This window comes from Abramis brama, assembly GCF_963993115.1.
Source record: "Abramis brama genome assembly, chromosome: 14".
NCBI classification, from domain to species: Eukaryota; Metazoa; Chordata; class Actinopteri; order Cypriniformes; family Leuciscidae; genus Abramis; species Abramis brama.
In genome coordinates, this window is record NC_139976.1 from 1,523,861 (window position 1) to 1,543,927 (window position 20,067).

Consider the following 20,067-nt stretch of genomic DNA (forward strand, 5'->3'; position numbering starts at 1 on the left):
GCAGTACACAGCAGCTGTGTGTGTGTGTGTGTGTGTGTGTGTGTGTGTGTCTGTTGATTTATTTTTGTTTTTATTTACACTATCTTGAGGTATGAACATCTGCTGTGTGTGTGTGTGTGTGTGTGTGTGTATGGAGACTCTATTCTTTACACATGTCTTCCAGGCGTTAGTCCTATCATGATCCAGACGGGGTGTGTGTGTGTGTGTGTGTGTGTGTGTGTGTGAGGCTCCCGTCCCCTCAGTATTCACAGGCTCTTGGGAGTGCAGGGCACAGCTGGTAGTGATGGTGCAGGAATGAACTCGCACATTGAAATGAAGACGTATCATAGACTTTTGTCTTTATGTTAAGCAAGCACTATAGACTAATGTAAACCCAGGGTCGTCAAAGACATTTTATGTAGAGGGCACTTTTTATGGGCTTAATTTAATTTAATTTAATTTTAATTTTAGATTTTATTATTTAAATTGTATTACTTTATTTCATATTTTATTGCAATTTTATTGCAATTTTATTTTAAATTATCGTTTATTATTGCATTAATTATTGCAATTATTGCATTTTATTGTATTTAATCTAATTTACATTTTTTTTATTGCATTTCTTTAATATTTTTTATTTTATTGCATTTTATTTCTGTGCAAAGCCAATTATAATGTCCATTTAAAGCTAATTATGGTGACCGTAGACCAGTGGTTCTCAAACATTTTCGGTAATTCCCCACTTTGGACAAGGGGGAATTTCCAAGCCCCACAAGCCCCAATACACAGTGCAGCTGTGTCATAATTGGCATGAAATTCAAAAATAGAGAAAATAAAAGTGCAGCTGTGTCAAAATTTGTATCAAGTTCAAAAATAGAAAAGCAATAAAAGTGCCACTTTGCAATCTGTTAAAAAAGAAAAGAAGATAAATCCATTTGGCAAGACAGGTCTATTTATCCCTGCATTAGTGGCTGCAATGAGCCTGTTTTGCATTGCACAATTTATTTATTGCCCACACTAGCCTGCTACCCATCGTAACATAGCTACACATATATCTATGGGCGCGAAAGTTTGTTCCGCTAATATTAAAATGCCTTTATAGTCTCACACACACACACACATGCGCGCGCAGTCACTCTCTAGTGCACGATTCCGGGAGATTGGATCTCATTTGCGGGCGCCGCTATCAATATGTGGGAGACTCCTGGAACTTCCGGGACAGTTGGGATGTCTGGATAAAGATATAAAGGCATAAAAAGAAAAATTTCCTCCCATTTGGCGCGCCCCACCTGTCACGTCTCTATTCCCCACCGGTGGGTGCGCCCCACACTTTGAGAACCACTGCCGTAGACTAACGTTAACCCAGAGTTGAACACATTTTGTTTAGAGGGCTGTTTTTTTATATATTTTTTTTATTTTATTGCATTTTATAGTTTTCAATTTTTATTTTATTGCATTTTATTTATTTGTAATTTTGTGAGTTTGTTATTTTATTGAATTGTATCTTTATTTTTATTTCTTTTTTTTGTTGTTTTTTATTGCATTTTATTGTTTTGAAAAGCTCATTAAAATGAGCATTTAAAGCTAATTATAATGATCATAGACTAATGTTAACCCAGAGATGTCAAACTCATTTTTTGTTGAGGGCACTTTTTATATGTGAATTTTTTTATTATTATTTATGAATTGTTTTTTATTTGCAAAACTACTCCAAAAAAACAAAAACAAAAAAACTTAATGGATGGCCACGAAGTGAGGTTTTGTCAGATTTAGCTCATTTCTAGTTGTTGTTGTTTTTTTTTTTTTGTATAGCTAACTAAAGTTCTGAATAGACTTTATAGTAGAGACATTTTTATTCCTGAGCTTTTTTATAAAGTTTTGACTTTAGCATGAAAAATGTCTTTGACTGGTCTGGGATCTGTTATATCTCTGATTGACTTCATCCTCACGTCTCCAGCGTCTCTGCTCATCCTCACTGAGATCTAATCGCATGTTTTCAGTCTCTCAGCGAGGCGTTTGCCTCTTATCTTCTCTGTAATGTACAGGAAAACGTTAATACACTTGAGCAGAGAGGACCGATAAGACGAACATTATAATGCAGACCGCACACTGATGCGGTAAACATGAAGGACTCAAGCTAACATTGGCTTGCCTTGTGGAGCCAAACTGTTGATCAGTCTGGTCCTCTTGTTGTGTTGTTGGGGTTCAAGTGAATTGCAACCAATTGCCATTTTGCAGCATGAATAAGACTAACCTCTTTACAGTTGTTCAATCTCTCAGCTTGCGTGTGTGTGATGGATGTATTTTTGCATTTGTTTCCGATTGCTGATGCATTTTAAAGCAGACGTGATCTCGTGCAAACCTTGAATCCCAATGATCTTGCAGCTTTGTCAGCAGATTCCTCCTTTTTCTTTCTTTTTTCCTCATGTTTTTAATCTTGAACTGTAAATGATCTCATGCAGGAATGAGTTGTTCGCTGATGTTGTCGTCTGAGAGGCTCGGATGGCGATGAAGTGAAGCATCTGAGTTCGACTTTGAGAAGTTAGCATCAGGCCCCTTTTCACTGTGAAGTCTTACCCATGACCTTTGACCTTTAGGGGGTTCAGCTTCACACTTTGGCCTTCTCATTCATAAACTCTGTCACCCTGGAGAGTCCTGTGCATTGTTCCTCTTTTAAACATTTACCATATATTATAACTGTAACGTACGGCGTATCTGATTGGCTGATGACACTTTCTTTGAGCTCACATTTTTTCTTTACTTTGAAGTTTTGGAGTGTGCATATATAATATAATATAATATAATATAATATAATATAATATAATATAATATAATATAATATAATATAATATAATATAATATAATATAATATAATATAATATAATATAATATAAGGGCATCTAATGAATTACATGATGTGCCGGTTAATTAATCGCACATCAAATTTGGCTGAGAAATTATCCCCAAAAGATAATTTAAAGTCATTATTGTGTTAAATTAGAAAAGTATTTTCTAAGATTTTTTATTTATTTTTTTTATATTTATGAAATGATACTCTAAATAAGAAACTAAAACTGCCAGTATGTGGTGTTACCAGTCTAAATGAGTGAGTCATTGAATCATTCATTTGATTCGTTCAAACGGCTGATTCATTCAGGAATGCAGTAAATGGCTCTCTTTATGAATGAGTCATTGAATCATTTGTTCACTCGATTGATTCGCTCAAAACACTGATTCATTCAGGAATGCAGTAAATGGCTCTCTTTATGAATGAGTCATTGAATCATTTGTTCACCTGATTGATTCGCTCAAAACACTGATTCATTCAGACACGAAACACGGCTGTGTGTTGATCGGAGACGCACAACACTTCTGCTCTGGATTTATTGGTAATGTTTTACTTGGAGAACAATAGCATGTCTAAAATATAACACAATATTAACTCATCTATTGAACTGTTGTATAAAATCAATATCACATTTGCACTTGTGCTATTCAGAACACAAACAGCACTCGTGCGATATTGCTTGAGATTATCATTTCATATAAGTAGACCTATATGCAGGGGCGTAAATTTCATCTAAATGTTGGGGGGGGACAATTAACATAACTTTCCTGAAGAGCAATTTTTGAAGGGGATACCAATAATACAGGCACAATTGTACTTTCTGTGGATATGTGTTGTACACAGAGGAAAGCCTTACTACTATTATTAGTGTAGCTAGCATGGAGACCGTGCCATTATCCTTCTTCTCAAAGTTTCTCTCTGGTTCATTGAAAAAGCTGACTAAATTGACCAAAATATTCTTCATTGCTGTGCGAAATTGACAAAAAATGATCTCTATATTTTCAGGGATTTTATCGATAACGATAATTAGACAATATTTTGCTGAGTGTGTTATTGTGCTGGTAACTTGGCATGTTTAGGACTGCCGTGGACAACCGACTCCTAAAGTTTTTGATATTCTTCATATTCTGTGTGGCGGTCAGTTCACAGCAGTGACAGAAATCATTTTTCCAATAAGTTTCAATAGATTTTTACCTTCATTGGCATTTTTACCTTTATAAATGTATTTTTAAACCTAATTATATGCATGCATCATCTTTTGTGTCAATTTCATACATTTAATTCAATTTAATTATAATAATAAGACACAATAGGGCTGTTACCAATCAAATTAAATAAGTATCAACAAAATCTTTGCAATGGAGAGGAAACACAGAAGCTGCATTTGAAATGGCATTTAGATGCTTTTACACTGACATAATGTTTTGTTTAAAACGTAAAATGTTGAATATTGATATATAAAATGATTTAAAACATGAAAATATAATTTAAATGTGAAATTAAAACCGCCAGTAGGTGGCAGCAATTCATTGCTAATGAGCGAGTCATTGATATTCAACTGATTCGTTCAAAAAGCTGATTCATAATTCAGTAAGGAAATACCTCGTGTGTTTCTCAGAGACGCAAATACAGTGCTTTGGCTTAGTTTTCAACTATTTTCGTTGGCGAAATAGAGTTAAAACAGGCAATATGGTGTCTAAAAGTAAACTTTTCATTTATCAATTTATTAAATCACATTTATTATCATGTTAATATCTGGAGAAAAACTGCACTCTTTGTGTGATATTGTATTAGATTAACTATATTAAATGATATAAACTGACTAAATCACACAGTGAAAGTGTGAAAATCTAAATGCGCTCCCGCACTGGTCTTAAGGCCTCATTATACTTCTTCGTCGAACTCACGCCGTAGCCTCTGTGCTGTAGGCAACGCGTTGGTTTTCATTTATACTTCTGCGTCGTTGTCCGCGTTGACGCGCGCAGAGGGAGCGTGTGAAACCCGAGGGAGCGGTCCTAGCAGACCAATCACAGTGCTTGCGTCCGCGTAGAGTTGACGCATTGTTACATTTTTGGAGAGGTGCACGTCAGGGTACGCCCAGAGCCGGACAGTAACGGAGTACATTTACCTGAGTACAGTACTTAAGTACAATTTTGAGGGATCTGTACTTTACTCGAGTATCATTTTTGGGGAGTACTCATGACTTTACTCAAGTACATTTGAGAGGCAAATATTGTACTCTTTACTCCACTACATTTCTATCCATAACCGTGAGTACCCGTTACTTCTTCTAAAAAAAAAAAAAAAAAAAGGAAAAAAGAAACATCTCGGAAACCCTCATTTTGTTGTTTCCCTCTCAAATGTGATTGGATTGTGCAGGCGCCACTGACTGGGACAGCCTATCAGCAATCACCTTCAGCTTTCCGCCAAAGTCAACTCCATGGTCAGATTTAGATAAGAGACGAAACCATGGACGAAACAATGGATGAAGACGCAGCAGGTCCATACCGGGAGTGATATTTTTTTCCCCAGGATGGTAGGGGAAGACTCATGAATATTCATTAGGGAAGTCATCCCTGATTGGTCTTAACCCCAGTGACGGGTAGGTTTAGGGGCGGGGTTAGGGAGGTCATAAGACCCCCAGTGACGGGTAGGTTTAGGGGTAGGTCATCAGACCAATCAGGGATGACTTCCCTAATGAATATTCATGAGTCTTCCCCTACCATCCTGGGGAAAAAAAATCGCATCCCGGGAATGTGCCAACCCGTGGCCCCACCTCGCCAGACTATTTAAATTTTCTGAACAAGTTAATGATAGTTTTCGCTTCAAGTGTTTGCTGTGTTTACCAATGTAAGCACTGTGGCAGTAGTAATGCAATATTTAGAAAATGTACTCTTGTACTCTTGATACTCAAGTACTTTTAAAAACAAGTACTTTAGTACTTTTACCTAAGTAGACATCTGACTGTAGTACTTTTACTTGTACTTGAGTAAAATTTAGCAAGGGGTATCTGTACTTTTACTCAAGTAATGTAGCTGTGTACTCTGTCCGCCTCTGAGTACGCCGAAGGGTACGCGCGCTACACACAGCCTACGACGTAGCTACGGCGTGAGTTCGACGCAGAAGTATAAATTAACAGTTAATCTACAAGACTAACGTTACACACAGTGTATGCGACGCGTACACTTTATGGGTGTGTGTGAGGGAACGGTTTTAAACAATCGCGGTAAACGCACAGACTGTATAAAACAAGGTTATAATCGCCAACATAGCGAGGCGGACTACATCGGTGACGAAAGTACATTGGTTATCATAAAAAAATTGTCATGATTTATTAATGATGCAGCATAATCTGTATTAAAGAAAAAATAATCACTTCATCCGAGGTTTAAAGTGAATAAAATAGCCTTGACTTACTGGAGTTTCACAGCTGAAAAACCTTGTTCTCTCCCACTATGTTTGTGATGAGGTAAAAGGGGAGCAGGCAGTGGACCAAAGCACTGTGAGGCAAGGGAGGGGGACTCAAAATGTTAAAACGTTTTTTTTTTTTTTTTGCCCCGTTTGCATTTTTATTGTTTTACTAATTATTTTAAGTATATATCATTATATTATTTACAATACACATATTTTAATTATATTTTTAGGAGGGGACAACCCTCAGATGGGGGGGTCGCCCGACCCCCCCCTCGATTTCCGCCTATGCCTATATGAGACGAAAAACTCATACATGGGCATTTTTGCCCTGATATCTTGGGTTTTAGATCCATTCTAACTGTATTCTATAGTTCCATCATGCAGAGCTTCATGTTAATCACAAATCAACTAATTTTAATATTAAAATGCATCATTCATGATTCATCAGTCATGGATTCATCAGTCATGAGTTCATCAGATCTGAATGTGCAGAATTGTGTGCGTTTCATATCGGAAAAGAGCAGCTTGGTCATCTACCTAAATCACTCATTTGGTTTGAAAAATCATAACCAGTCTAGATCATGGCAGAATCTTCCTCCTTGCCGTTGTGTGTGTTTGCTCGTGTGTGTGGATCGTAACTGCATCCCCTCAGGCCTGTGACAGGAATGATGAACTTCTGTGCGCATACATAAAGCAGATCATTAAAGATGCTTCGGAGACGCGTCTTCATCATCTGAAGCAGTTCTCGCTGAAGCAGTTCTCCGACCCGCTGACCTCCGACCCGCTGACCTCCGACCCGCTGATGCTTCATTAGAGAATAAAGCTCTTGACCCGCTCTCCATCGACCGACAGAATTATTAGCTGTTATTAACCAGCGTCAGACAGACGGCTCACTGTACCCAGATCAGCACTGACTGTGAAAACCTCTGCAGTCATTACAACAGAAGTCAGGAGTGTGTGTGTGTGTGTGTGTGTGTGTGATGGGTACGTTTAGGGGTCGGGTTTGTGTGAGTGTGTGTGTGTGTTTGTGATGGGTAGGTTTAGGGGTCGGGTTTGTGTGAGTGTGTGTGATGGGTAGGTTTAGGCGTCGGGTTAGTGTGTGTGTGATGGGTAGGTTTAGGGGTCGGGTTTGTGTGTGTGTGTGTGTGTGTGTGATGGGTAGGTTTAGGGGTCGGGTTTGTGTGTGTGTGTGTGTGTGATGGGTAGGTTAAGGGGTCGGGTTTGTGTGTGTGTGTGTGATGGCTAGGTTTAGGTGTCGGTGTGTAAGGGGCTAGAATATACAGTTTGTACAGTATTAAAAACCATTACGTCTATGGAGAGTCCCCACAAAGATAGCGAACCGTGTGTGTGTGTGTGTGTGTGTGCGCGTGCTGTTCTCACATGCTGCACGTGGATGTTCGTGTTCATCAGATGTTCAGCCCATGAAAGTCATCTCTGCTATGAGGTTAAATGGGAAGTGGGTCAATATTTTTGTTTTAAAAAACGCTCTCATTTATCAATATCAAATGTAATATTCAGTAATGGTAATGTTTGACAAAACTGACAAAACAATCATGTTGGCCAAGTTAAGGATCATTATTACTAGTGGTCAAATGTAAATTATTAACTAAATATAAAAAATATTTTTAAAACGATGCTACTAGTGTTTTTTTACATTGTATATTATTATATTTATATTATATATAATATTTTTCCATTCATTTGATGCTGTTAGTGTTTTTTACATGATTGTATATTAAATTTTTCATTTTCTTATTTTTAAAAATATGTGTGTGTATATAAATACAATATAGAAATATATGAAAAATTATATTGCATGTATATCAAATTTAAAAGTTATTTTTCCATTAATTTTAATACTGCAAGTGTTTCAGTCATGACATAACTCTTTATGCGTCCCTTTAATCGTCTCCTGTGTGAGAGATAGCAGAGGTTCGTCTGTTCACGGTCAGTGTCAGCGCTGAACGCGTTCATGATTAACAGCTTCACTTCTCGACACAACAGCGATGTTCACGTTCACCGCTCAGATTAAGGGCCGTCATTCTAAATCACATCAATGCTTTATTTATTGTCCAGCAGTGATTTAACAGCAGGGAGGATTTTCATGTCATAAATCCAAACTAACATGAATCGTGTGACTGGAGGACGGACGCGGCTGGATTGGATTGATAAACAATTGTGATCGATTTGTTCCCAGAGTGTTCTGTCCTAACTTAACCGGGTTGTAGAGAATCAATGATCAGAACAGAGTTTGTAGCACCGAAAGTGCAATGCTAGCGAAGTTAAAGCTAAATTACCATCATGAAGTGTGTAATCATCATCTTTTATTACAGGCTTTGAGCACTGGAAGTGTTAGACTTGAGCTTTCTAAATGGAATAAATTAGCAGTTATTGTGTGTTTGGTCTCTGGCTGTGCCTGTAATTTGCCTTTTTTTATGCTCTGCAGTTTCTTTTATCAGAACAGTTTGAGTAACGACTAAATATTTCGGCTAATTAATCCCCCGTCGCCTGCATAAATCACTCACCCTGATCACATTGTTAAAAGTGCATAATGAAGCAGTTCAATTCTTCCATTTTTCAAAACGACTTCAATTGTTCTTGTTCAGCTTTAGTTCTCGTCCCAGTGAGACGAGATGAGACCAGATGTTTTTTTCTTATGCGTAATTGATCTTGCATACGAGGCAGATCCGCGTGAAACTTAATATGATTGTTTAATCATCATTAGAGTTTGCCCAGACGTGCCGAATGAATGCTGTGTTAGATCTGTATATCTCAAGTATACTTGAGCAAAAGTACAGATAGTAAAATTGTGCTCCAGTACTCAAAGATGAAAGTCCTTGACAAATATGATCGGTTTCAGTCCATCAGGTGTTCACTTGAACGTTGGTTATTCATGGCTCTCGTTTGTGTCTGTCGGACAGATCAAGAGCTGTAAATGTGAGCCGGAGATCCAGGCGCTGACGCTGAAGAGTTTGCTGTATCTGGAGCGCTACATGTACCTGATCCTCTTCAACACGTACCTGCACCTGGAGAAGAGAGACTCGTGGCAGCGCTCCTTCAGCCAGTGGATGCTACAGGTGAGAGTCAAGTCATCTTCATTTATATAGCGCTTTTAACAATGTAGATTGTTCCACAGTGGCTTTACAGAGATACAAGGATAGTTTAAAGTAACAGAGATTGTTTTGGCTTTATATAGTTATTTTCCAGCTAAAGTTAATTTGATTGATTCACTTCCGTCGCAACGATCATTAGTTATTAACTTAGGGGCCGTTTTAACAGGAAACTCTACACAGACTTTAAATGCGAAACCTGTGAGGACGCTGATGGCGTGCACATGCGTATAACGAGTTCAGTCTATTGGTATGTGTGTTTGAATATATGTGCGCAGGTTTGTAATTCCCTACAAACCAAGCCTTAAAAAACTACTTGTCTGGCCTTAACATTTTGATACAGAATTTTATTTTCCCGACAACGCTTTATCTGTAGAGTGGTAAAGGGATCCTCCATAGGGAGAAACTAGCTGGCACTTTAGCACCCCGCTATGACATCGGGTCCAGGCGCAGGTTCTTCATCAGATCTGGATACGGCCTGGATCCGGCAGGCTGCGGGAAAACCTCGGGATAAACAAAAACACTAAAATTAGCGTAGATGCCATTCTTCTTATGATGTAACGAGTACATCAGGATTTATGGGAAGTGTTCCCGGTCAAATAGACAAAAAAAAAAAAACGAGAATAAATTTACTGATTTTTATTTAGAAAAAAAACAGAAAAAATCATGAACGAAAGAAACTAACACTTTAAAGTTGAAAAATTAACTATAATACATATATACAAGTTTTTGTGACATTGGGTTGCACAGTTTTCATTTAGGACACTTTTTTTCATACACGCACACATATAAATGCATGCATTCATAGGCACGCACACATACACATGCACACACTACATGCTTAGATACGTGAAAGAGTAACGGCCATCCGCTTCCCAAGTTTCATTAAAAATCATCCCAATCCCCTCTTCTGCTGTCTAACACTTCTTTCGCCGTGTATTTATTCGTTTCTTTTATTATTTTATGCAATCCAAAACACTCTAACCTGCCACGCTTCATATCGCTCTGTTCAAATCCTTCCTTCCCGCGCTGCTGTCATTTGCAGACGGAAAGCATGAAATTACCGTAATAAGCCGTATATTGCCGAAAAGAGCATGTTGTCTACTGTCACGGGCAATTTGAATGGTTTTGATAGTAGTGCAAACGGTTGAAGAGTTACAGTAAAATGAATACAGCTTGCTGGTATGTGTCGGCGACGACACAGCCGGTTCTAAAGGGATAATCAATCATCTGCATTGAAATCCCGCCATGCACTAGTTTCACAGCACAAATGTGTAAATATGATGAATAGTTCTTGCTGCTTCTCCTACGTTGCAAAAGGCTGTTGATAAATAAGTCTGCGGTGCATTTGCGCCATAATTTCTGCTGAGTTCATCATGAAACTCCACTGGTGTTTTGCCAATAGAACTATACTTGATGTGATTTTGTCTGTGATGTGCAATTAAGCCACATGAATATTTCATGTTGCATCAGTTCGTTTATTATTAGTGGCCTAGCACCTATTGTATTTGTCATCTTCTGCTGCTTTTTAGTCTATGGCAGCCCATAGAAGCATTTGGTAAAAAGTTGTGAAATTTGGCACACTGATAGAGGACAGTCCCAACATTCACGTCTGCCAATTTCGAGTCTCTAACTCAATCCCTCTAGCGCCACCGACTGTCCAAATATGCACTTACGGTTTTGAAACTTTTGAACTGTAAAGGCTAGAAACAAAATTCCTACAAAAAAAACTTTTTCGAACTCCTCCTAAAACAATTTTCACAAATTTAACCAGATTATCTTTAGACCATGCTGACAAAAAAACACGGAAATCAAGTTGATTAGTCAAACCATTCTCAAATAAACCCGTGAACGAATTTGGCGAAGAGCGCCAAAATGAATGTGAGGCTGTATCTCCACAATGCTTTAGCGTATTCTGACCAAACTTGTTGTTTGTTATGACAACCATGACTTGAGATTATCTGCACAGTTTCAGCACAGCGCCACCCAGTGGTCAGGAGATATAAAAAAGGATATATTTTTGCATATCACTTCTAAACGGTTTGGCCAAAAATAACAAAACTGGCCTCTTTAGTTTCGGTGCAGCGTGATACCCCAACGATACCCAATTTTCCAATGTCAGCCATTTTGAATTTCGGCGTAAATGCTATACAAACACATTGGCGTATCGTTACGAAACTCTGTATGTGCCATCGGCACCATTCCCTGAAGGTGCTCAAAGTTTAGAGACAGCGCCATCTTGTGGTGAAAAATCCATGAAATAAAAAAAATATGCTAATAGCTTTTAATTAATTGTGTCTATTGTAAAGAAACTGATCTTAATAGATTCCTTGGGTCATGCTGAGAACATAGATACCAATTTTCCTATAATAGGCCGAACTTCCTGTCCGACGTTTTGATTTTCATTAAAAACCTACTTTTTTTCGAACTCCTCCTAGACCGTTTATCAGATCATCTTCACACCATGCCGGCAAAAAGTTACGGATTTTGTGTCGACCGACGAAACGAATTTGATGGCATAATGCCAGACTGCATCTGAGGCTGTAAGGGAAATCCAACACTGACCACACCAGATCAGTTTGGTGTCAGCACCACCTATTGGTCAAAAGTAATAAGCAATTGATTGTATTTATGGACTTTCCACCATTTTGCATAAAATAGTCTCCAAATGTCTTGACTAATTTTAGCAGTTGGTCTGATTTAAAAAAATATATATATATATTTTATTATATTCATGAATAGTCGGTCCTTGCTGTTTCAGAACTAGTGAGGTTTGTTTTAACAACATCCCTTATTTAAACCTCAAATGCAGAGCAAATGCTACTCCAAATTTGCAATAAATGTTGTAAATATGTGATCACCCATCCTAGTGTTGATCTTGCTTCAACTTCAAACTTGATTTTGAAAGTCCTTCACAAACCGCAGTGAAGTTTAACTGTTAACTCCAGGAAAACCAAAGCTTTAATGCGTTGTGTGCATTTGTCCAGCTGTCTGAGAAGCTCTTCTTGATTGTTCTGTGGTGAATTCTCTTCTCCCGTGTGAATCTGTGCTTGTCGAGCCGTAGCCATCGCTTCATTTGGACGCGTACCCTGGAATTTACAAGCTTATTCTAGCATCATCGAGGCCGCTGATTCACACGTCGGGTTTCGTGAGGTCTCTGTGTGTGTGTGTGTGTGTGTGTGTTGAGGCCAGCTGCGGCTCACGGTAAAGTCTGGAATTTACTGCCATTCCAAACAAATGAGTGTTTCCCCCCTGCGCAGAACAGTGCGACTGATGGAGGATTGAAAGAGCAGTTCATAAGTTTGGTTTTGTTTCCCAGTGTGATTTGGTGCAGAAGAACCTTCAGATTTGATGCACTGAGACGCATCTTTATCAGCAGAGAAACATGTTGCTCAGTTGAACTAAACTAATCTAGAACAATCTCTGATTAACTCATCAGTCAACATCACTGTCATGTCACAAGAGAACATCCGGCCTGATTTCTGGCCTAACTCTGTCTAATCGATAATCACAGTCTGGATTGTGGCTCCAAGCTCTGACCCCGTTGATGTGACTATAGCTGAGAGTTCGGCACGGATGAGAGGAATGTTCTAGATTAAATACAACATCGACATGCTGTAGATTAACACAGTAAATCTAATATTTAAAAGAGAACAAATAAAAATAAAGACAACCCTTGTATACTGTGCAAGTCAGAAAGTGTACAATAGCATTCTGAAATATTTTAAATATTTTTTACAAGTAATTTTCTTTTAAACAATAATAAAAAAAAACTTCCGATACTTGAAATAAAATATTTTTTAACTAAAATATAAAATATATATATAAATATATAAATTGTATGTGTGTGTGTGTATATATATATATATATATATATATATATATATATATATAAAACTTTTTTTTATTTATTTTTATTTATTATTTGATCAATTGTGAAGGGAAAGGAACAACAAAATATTAAAGCATTTAAAAATCACAACAAGCAGTCAAAAGAAAATATGTATATATCTCTCTTTGTATATACACATGCACAAAAACAAAATAGACATATACATTTGCAATATACATATAGAAGCTTCAACTTATTAAATATTATATATTATTAATGTATATAATAATATTATTATTATTATTATTATTATTATTATTATTATTATAGAGCTCCAACTAATTGCGATGGCAACATTTCTCATTTTCATTTAGTTTAAATTGATGTACTAAAATAACTAAAATGGAAATAAAAATGAAGACATATTAAAAATAATAATAATAATAATAAAATGACACAACTTTAACTAAAATTATAGCAGGATATATACAAATAAAATTATTAATAAAAACTTATATTAATGGTTAAATAAAACCGACAGCTACAAATGTTGTTCATTGAGCTCAATTTAGGATGGCCAATATATAATACCATATCTTATTTAAAGACCTGTTTAAATCACATCTATGGACTGATTTGATTCTATTCTAGTTGATATTATCTTTTTTTAATTGATTTACAGAGACAGACAGACTGAACCCTGATGAGGTTCACTGAATTTAATTGTGTAGTGGATCTTCTCAGTCTTTTAGTTCCTCCAGTTCTTCAGATAAGAGCCGATGTGCAGAGATAAGACCTAATGAAGTCTCAGTCCAGTGAGGACGGCTGACCGAAACACGAGTCGAGAGTCGCTCAGTGTTATCATGTCATTCCCTCAAGAACAGCTCATGGCGAATTATTGATCATTTGTAAGATCTGCTTTGGATGGACGCTAAATGGATAATTCAGTGGTTTTTAGGAAATATTTTGGTGGTTCTTGACATTTTTGAGACCTTCTCCACTTTTTTGTTCTTGAAAACCATATTATGCCCTTTTCCAAAGTCTTGATGTTGTTTTCAGGCTCTACTAGAACAGGTTTTCCTGCTTGAATGTTGATTATTCTCCTCATATTCTCCATTGTTGCGGCTCCTCTCTTCCCAGTCTGTCAGTAACGCTCTGTTTACTTCCTGTCTCTATGAAGCCCCTCCTTCTGAAAAGCACACTGTGCTCTGATTGGTCGGCTGGAGCAGTGTGTTGTGATTGGTCGAGCGATTGTCAAGTTTAAAGTCGTTTAAAGCCCATGTGTAAAGCCCACAACACACACAGAGATTCAACCATATTATTGCAATTGCATTTTTCAATAATGTCAGTAGAGTTTGAGAAATTAGTGTTTGAATTCTATGTGGCTCAACTTAAGCTGTAAATTATGAGCAATTTATATAGTCTATAATATAGTCTAAAGACTGTTGATAGACTCAAGTTCAGTCTGGTTTATAAAATCCCTTTTGAAGTGCGTTGAAAATCAAGAACCGTGAGTCCTGGAAATGTTTGTTTCTCTCCTTCAGCGGTGTTCATCATGTTGACCGGGTCATCGGTCCGCCGGGGTCAAAGGTCACTGCTTGTTTCTGACCCCTCTCTCAGTGACTCGTCTCTAGCCAGAACATTCGCAGGGTGTTTGAGGTCGATATAAGTGCATATGTGCAGTTCGATTTACCCATCAGCATCAGGGTTAAAGTGGACTGATGGTTACAAATGATTATGAAAAGGAAAGAGCGGGCAGGATTTATTATTTTGACCTTAAAATGATAGTTCAGCCCACAAATAAAAACTCTATCATCATTTACTGACCCTCATGTCATTTCAACCCTGTATGACATGTATATTTTCTTCAGTGAAAGACAAACTGAAGAACGTATTTTGTTACAATAGGCTCGTTTCCATTGCAAATTTGCGCAAAAACTTTTGCGTTTTTTTTTCTCCTTTTTTTCCCCTTTTTTTTTCTTCTAAATGTCGGCAAAAAACTGTCACAAAATGACGGCGTTTCCATTAACCGATGTTATGCGACTAAAACTTAATTTTTTCCTCTCACAATAAGTAAAATCATTCCAAAAACCATGGCATCGGACGTTGGTGGGTTTATGTACTATATCCCAGCCACTGCACTGGCCATTATTATTAATGGAAGGAGATGTGTGTGTGTTTTCAAGCATTAATGGTAAGGAACGACCCTTATTATACTTGTGAGCGGCACATATGAGGAGTTTCTGGGTGTTTCTCCCTCAGATCTGCTTCGAGGTCTTGATTGTGGCATTTATTTGAGGTTTAGAATCCATTATTCCTGTAATTCTTTTGTCTTTTATGAGTTTAATAAAGAACTCGGTCTCGTATTCTGTCCAAACACACCGCGTCGTCTACGTCAGGTGACCTGTAAATGCGCAAAAACTGTTTCCATTGCAGTTTTGCGAAATATTCCTTTTTCGAAACCTCCTCATGTGAGCGTAAAACTTTTTTGCGATAAATGGGAGTTTTTGCGAAATTGACGTGTTTCCATTGGGCGTATCTTCAATTCGCAATTTCAATTTGCGCAGTTTGAAGGGTAATGGAAACGCGGCTACTGATGCCAGAATTGCTTTCCTTTTTTTTTTTTTTGAACCTTTAAGGTCATGTGATCAGTGTTTGAGGTGATATTCACACTGTATCACTGTGTGTGTGTGTGTGTGCAGACAGTGTGCTTGTCTGGAGATTTACAGCTGCTAATATCGTGTGTTTGTCAGGATTTCTCTGGCTAAAGAGCAGCAGAGGATGATGGATGGGGTTCTGCGCTCATAACATCTGCGTTCTCTGTCGTTTTACTAGAGCCGAGTGTTTGTCTGCGCTCTTTCCTCTTTGTGTCCAGTGTTTGTTACTTTTATAGCTGCCGGTGGGAGTCGATCCAGATCCCGTTCGCACCTGACGCAGGGAATCATGGGTACCTCGAGTGTTTAAAACCTCAATCCAGCTGTGCGTCAGAAACACTCATTTATGATTCGACTACAGCTCTCAGAATGAAATAAACACAGATGCTAACTGCGTGTGACTAAAAAAGTAAAGTTTGTCAAAGTTTGTTCAAACTTCATTTGAAAACGCATCTTTTTCTCTGAGTTTTGGCCACACTGAGACGGGGTTTATATTAATGAAAACGCTCTCCAAAGTGGATAACTTTGAAAAGGTCGTTTTCGTGTTTTAGTGTGGACTGTCCAAACTGAGGCATTTAAAAACGATGACGTAAGTTTAGTAGGGGTGTGCATTGGCACTGACCTCACAATTCGATTCGATTACGATTCACCAGGTAACGATTCGATTCAATTCGATTCTACGATGCATCAGAATTCTACTGCACACAACAAGGCAAATTTTTCATCAGTCATGAGGCAATACAAGCAGTCAGATATTGAACAACAGATTTTATTGGCTGCTATGTGTGTATTATCACTCTCCTGTATCTTTGACATAAATGACATTAAATAAAATCAAATTGAATGGTACAGGGTATTGGATATGGCATTTTCAAACCTGAAAAAGAAAACATAAATCACTGCTTTCAGTGCTTTGAATGAGAAATGTTTCTCTTCTCTCTGCTTGAGAACCATTTGAAATTAAATTTCAACTTTATTGTCCAACTCAAGGCCAGAAAATAAACAGTGTAGGGGTGTAACGGTTCACAAAATTCACGGTTCGGTTCAATACGATACACTTGTGTCACGGTTCGGTACGTTTTCGATACAGCAAAAAGAAATAAATGCCAGAGAAATTTCCTTGATTTTTTTTTTTTTTTATTCTTTTTTTATTAAAACTAACATCATAAAGTATGACATTTTTTTTCTTTGAGCAATGATGGAGCTATAATTGACTCTTCTTAGGAGCATATAAAACAAAACAGCTCCTTGGAAAAAAATAAATGTAATATTTTGTGCTTATAAACAAATGTTTATTTTAGTTCAGATTAACATTTGAGGGCAGCAATGTTATTCATAATGTCGAAATAAATCCGACATAACGTTACTTGAAAGCATTATAGCCTACTATTCCTGCCAGACTTCCAAAGTTGCAGTTAGTGTTACTACAGTAAATCCATGGTGAATGTTGCTGATCTGTGGACACTGGATAGTTCATTCATGTCACAATGTTTCTTCCTGGTTTCCACGTCAGCGCTGTTTGATCCGTTAATAATGGAGAAATGTGAATGTTTCTCACTAGATCTCGCAGCGATGTTATTACTTTAGTGGCGAGTTCAAATGCTTTCTTTACTGGATCTCTTAGCGCTGTGTAGTATAAGATCGGCTCGCGCTGCTTTGGTCCAAACTGATAAACAGTCCGTCACGAGTAGCTCAGTTTCGTTCCACTTACATTGCGTTTGCCATTTGATGTTGTGGTCGCGCCAGCGTCTACATTATGAGCGCGCTTACATTTGAAATAACCGTGCGGTTTGAAAATGCGTGCCTTGTACCGAACGGTTTAATACGAATACTCGTACCGTTACACCCCTAAAACAGTGACATAATCGATTATGGCACTTTGCCGCATCGATGCTGAATCGTGCATGCCCCGCATTGCGATGCATCGCCGAATCGATTATTGTTGACACCAAGTTTAGTCATGTGACGCATATTGTACCAATAGATATTCATGTTTATAGCGGTATTGTGCATGTTATGTGATTTTCACTTTCACACTGTTGCTAAAATATGTTACTTTGCTCACTCTTCACATCACAGTCCTGCAAACATGACAAAGTTTAAAAAACCTTGGAAAACGCCTGAAACACGAAAACTCAGTTTTCAGATGTATCCGAATTATTTTAGACTTCACATAACTGTGAATGTTGATTTGACAAAGTTTAACAAAGTCTTAAAGTTTGAAATACCAGTCTCGAGTCGCGCGGGTATATCTGTGGCAATAGCCAACAATACATTGTATGGGTCAAAATTATTGATTTTTCTTTTATGCCGAAAATCATTAGGATAAGATCATGTTCCATGAAGATATTTAGTAAATTTCCTACCGTAAATATATAAAACATGTATTTCTGTGAGTGAATGCAGCACAATCGCCAACATAAATGTAGAACTTTAAAGGAGATTTTCTCAATGTTTAGATTTTTTTGCACCCTCAGATTCCAGATTTTCAATAGTTGTATCTCGACCAAATCCTATCCTAACAAACCATACATCAATGGAAAGCTTATTTATTCAACATTCAGATGATGTATACATCTCAATTAAAATAAATTGACCCATGTGACTGTTTTGTGGTCCAGAGTCACAAATATGTCTTTATATACTGCATTACTAAGCTAATGTTATGTTGGATGGATGGATGGATGGATGGATGGATGGATGGACAGATATAAACAGATGATGGATGTGTAGTTCAGTGGTTCAGGGTCGTGACCCCTGTAGTTTCTCTTCTCATTCTGTGGCCTTGACTTTTTCAGCGAGTTTTACCAGCTCTTGAATCAACAGCCAAAGTAAACAGGCCTGCAGTGCTGCTTTATACTGTGTGTGTGTGTGTGTGTGTGTTTGTGTGGGGCTTGTTTTACCCCGTCAGGACCAGATGTCACCAGTTCACCGGCCCGAACGACTCTCAGGGTCCCAGAACCGTTACCAGTTTAACATTCGTCCTCGTGAATCAGAGTACGAGTTGAATTGGCCACACTTGAATTAGACTCTGAATGACAGGAAGAGGAATAGCACACAATCCAGTCCAACTATGAATTAATTTTGTGTGTGTGTGTGTGTGTTTTGTGTTCAGGTGGCGTCTCAGGCTGGAGTTTATGAGCTGTTGAATCAGTTGGGCTTCTCTGAGTTTGAGGACCTGAGAGACTCAACTCTCTGCCGTCTTCGTCGCCGTTGGCAACAGCAAAACCGCCACGGGCTTCCGTTCAGAGGAGAGTTCATCTGATGATAAACGTGTTCGTTTCTCTCCTTTCAGGACGACCAATGCTGTTCAAGCGTTTAAATCCAGTCAAACACCACTGTGAGGAACTGAAAACATGACGTGAACATTCATCACGTCTCACCTGTGGATGCTGTTTTTCTCCTTTATTAATGTCATTTGAGGTTATTTTCTCTTTCCGTACAGGTATCCCACATCTACTATTAACCTATTTTTAATTTAACAGGACTCTTTTAATGTCTCTTGAAGCTTACGGGATTATTTGACGTGCGTTTGCTTGTATAGTTCATTCACTCTGTTCTTTTTTTAACATTTGAAGGCTGCCAGTAACTGTGATGTTTGTTTTATAAATGAGCGTTTTTCATGATGAAGACTTTCATAATGGCAGTCTCCATTAAAAATCTTTGGTAACAGGAATGTGTTCGTTTATTGACTGCTGAAACTGGGACTATTCCTTTTTTTTCCTCATATTTTTCATTTGACAGTATAGTTTCATTTAACAGTATACGAGAGTTATCATCATCATGCAACATTTTCACTACTTAAGAAAAATAAACATGAACTAAAATAAAATGTAAAAAATATTTACTTATTTTATTTCTCATTTTCATGAAAAACAAATAAAAATGACAAAAACGTACAAAAAAATTACAAAAACTTTACGATTAAAATAAATCTAATTTAAAAGCCAAGCAAAATGTCTATAAATAGTACTAAAATAAGTATGCTATTCAAAACGCATCAATTCACTTAGCACTTATTTTATCTGTTATAAAAAATAAAAGCATTATTATTCATATACATGCATTCATATATAAAAAAGCATGTCTCTGCATGTAAAGCGCTATATTAAGATACTGGAAGTGTTTGGCATCTGGAGTCGTCGGGTACGGAGGAGAACATGCTTTGCATCATGGGGAGGATTAGACTCTCATTAGAGGGGCTTCAGAGGCTTGTGGGTTTTAATTGTC

The 20,067-nt window shown here is 37.6% G+C and overlaps 1 protein-coding gene across 2 annotated transcripts in view; it reads left to right on the forward strand.

Moving 5' to 3' along the window:
- Nucleotides 1-19,509, forward strand: part of pald1a (phosphatase domain containing paladin 1a) — a 78,369-nt gene extending 58,860 nt beyond the window's left edge. For both annotated transcript variants that reach the window (XM_084135063.1, XM_084135064.1), the window contains exons 19-20: nt 9,163-9,318; nt 18,953-19,509. In XM_084135063.1, the coding sequence (XP_083991189.1) occupies nt 9,163-9,318; nt 18,953-19,102 (306 nt within the window). In that variant the 3' untranslated portion in view covers nt 19,103-19,509. The remainder of the gene's footprint in view (nt 1-9,162; nt 9,319-18,952) is intronic.
- The last annotated feature ends 558 nt before the right edge of the window (nt 19,510-20,067 follow it).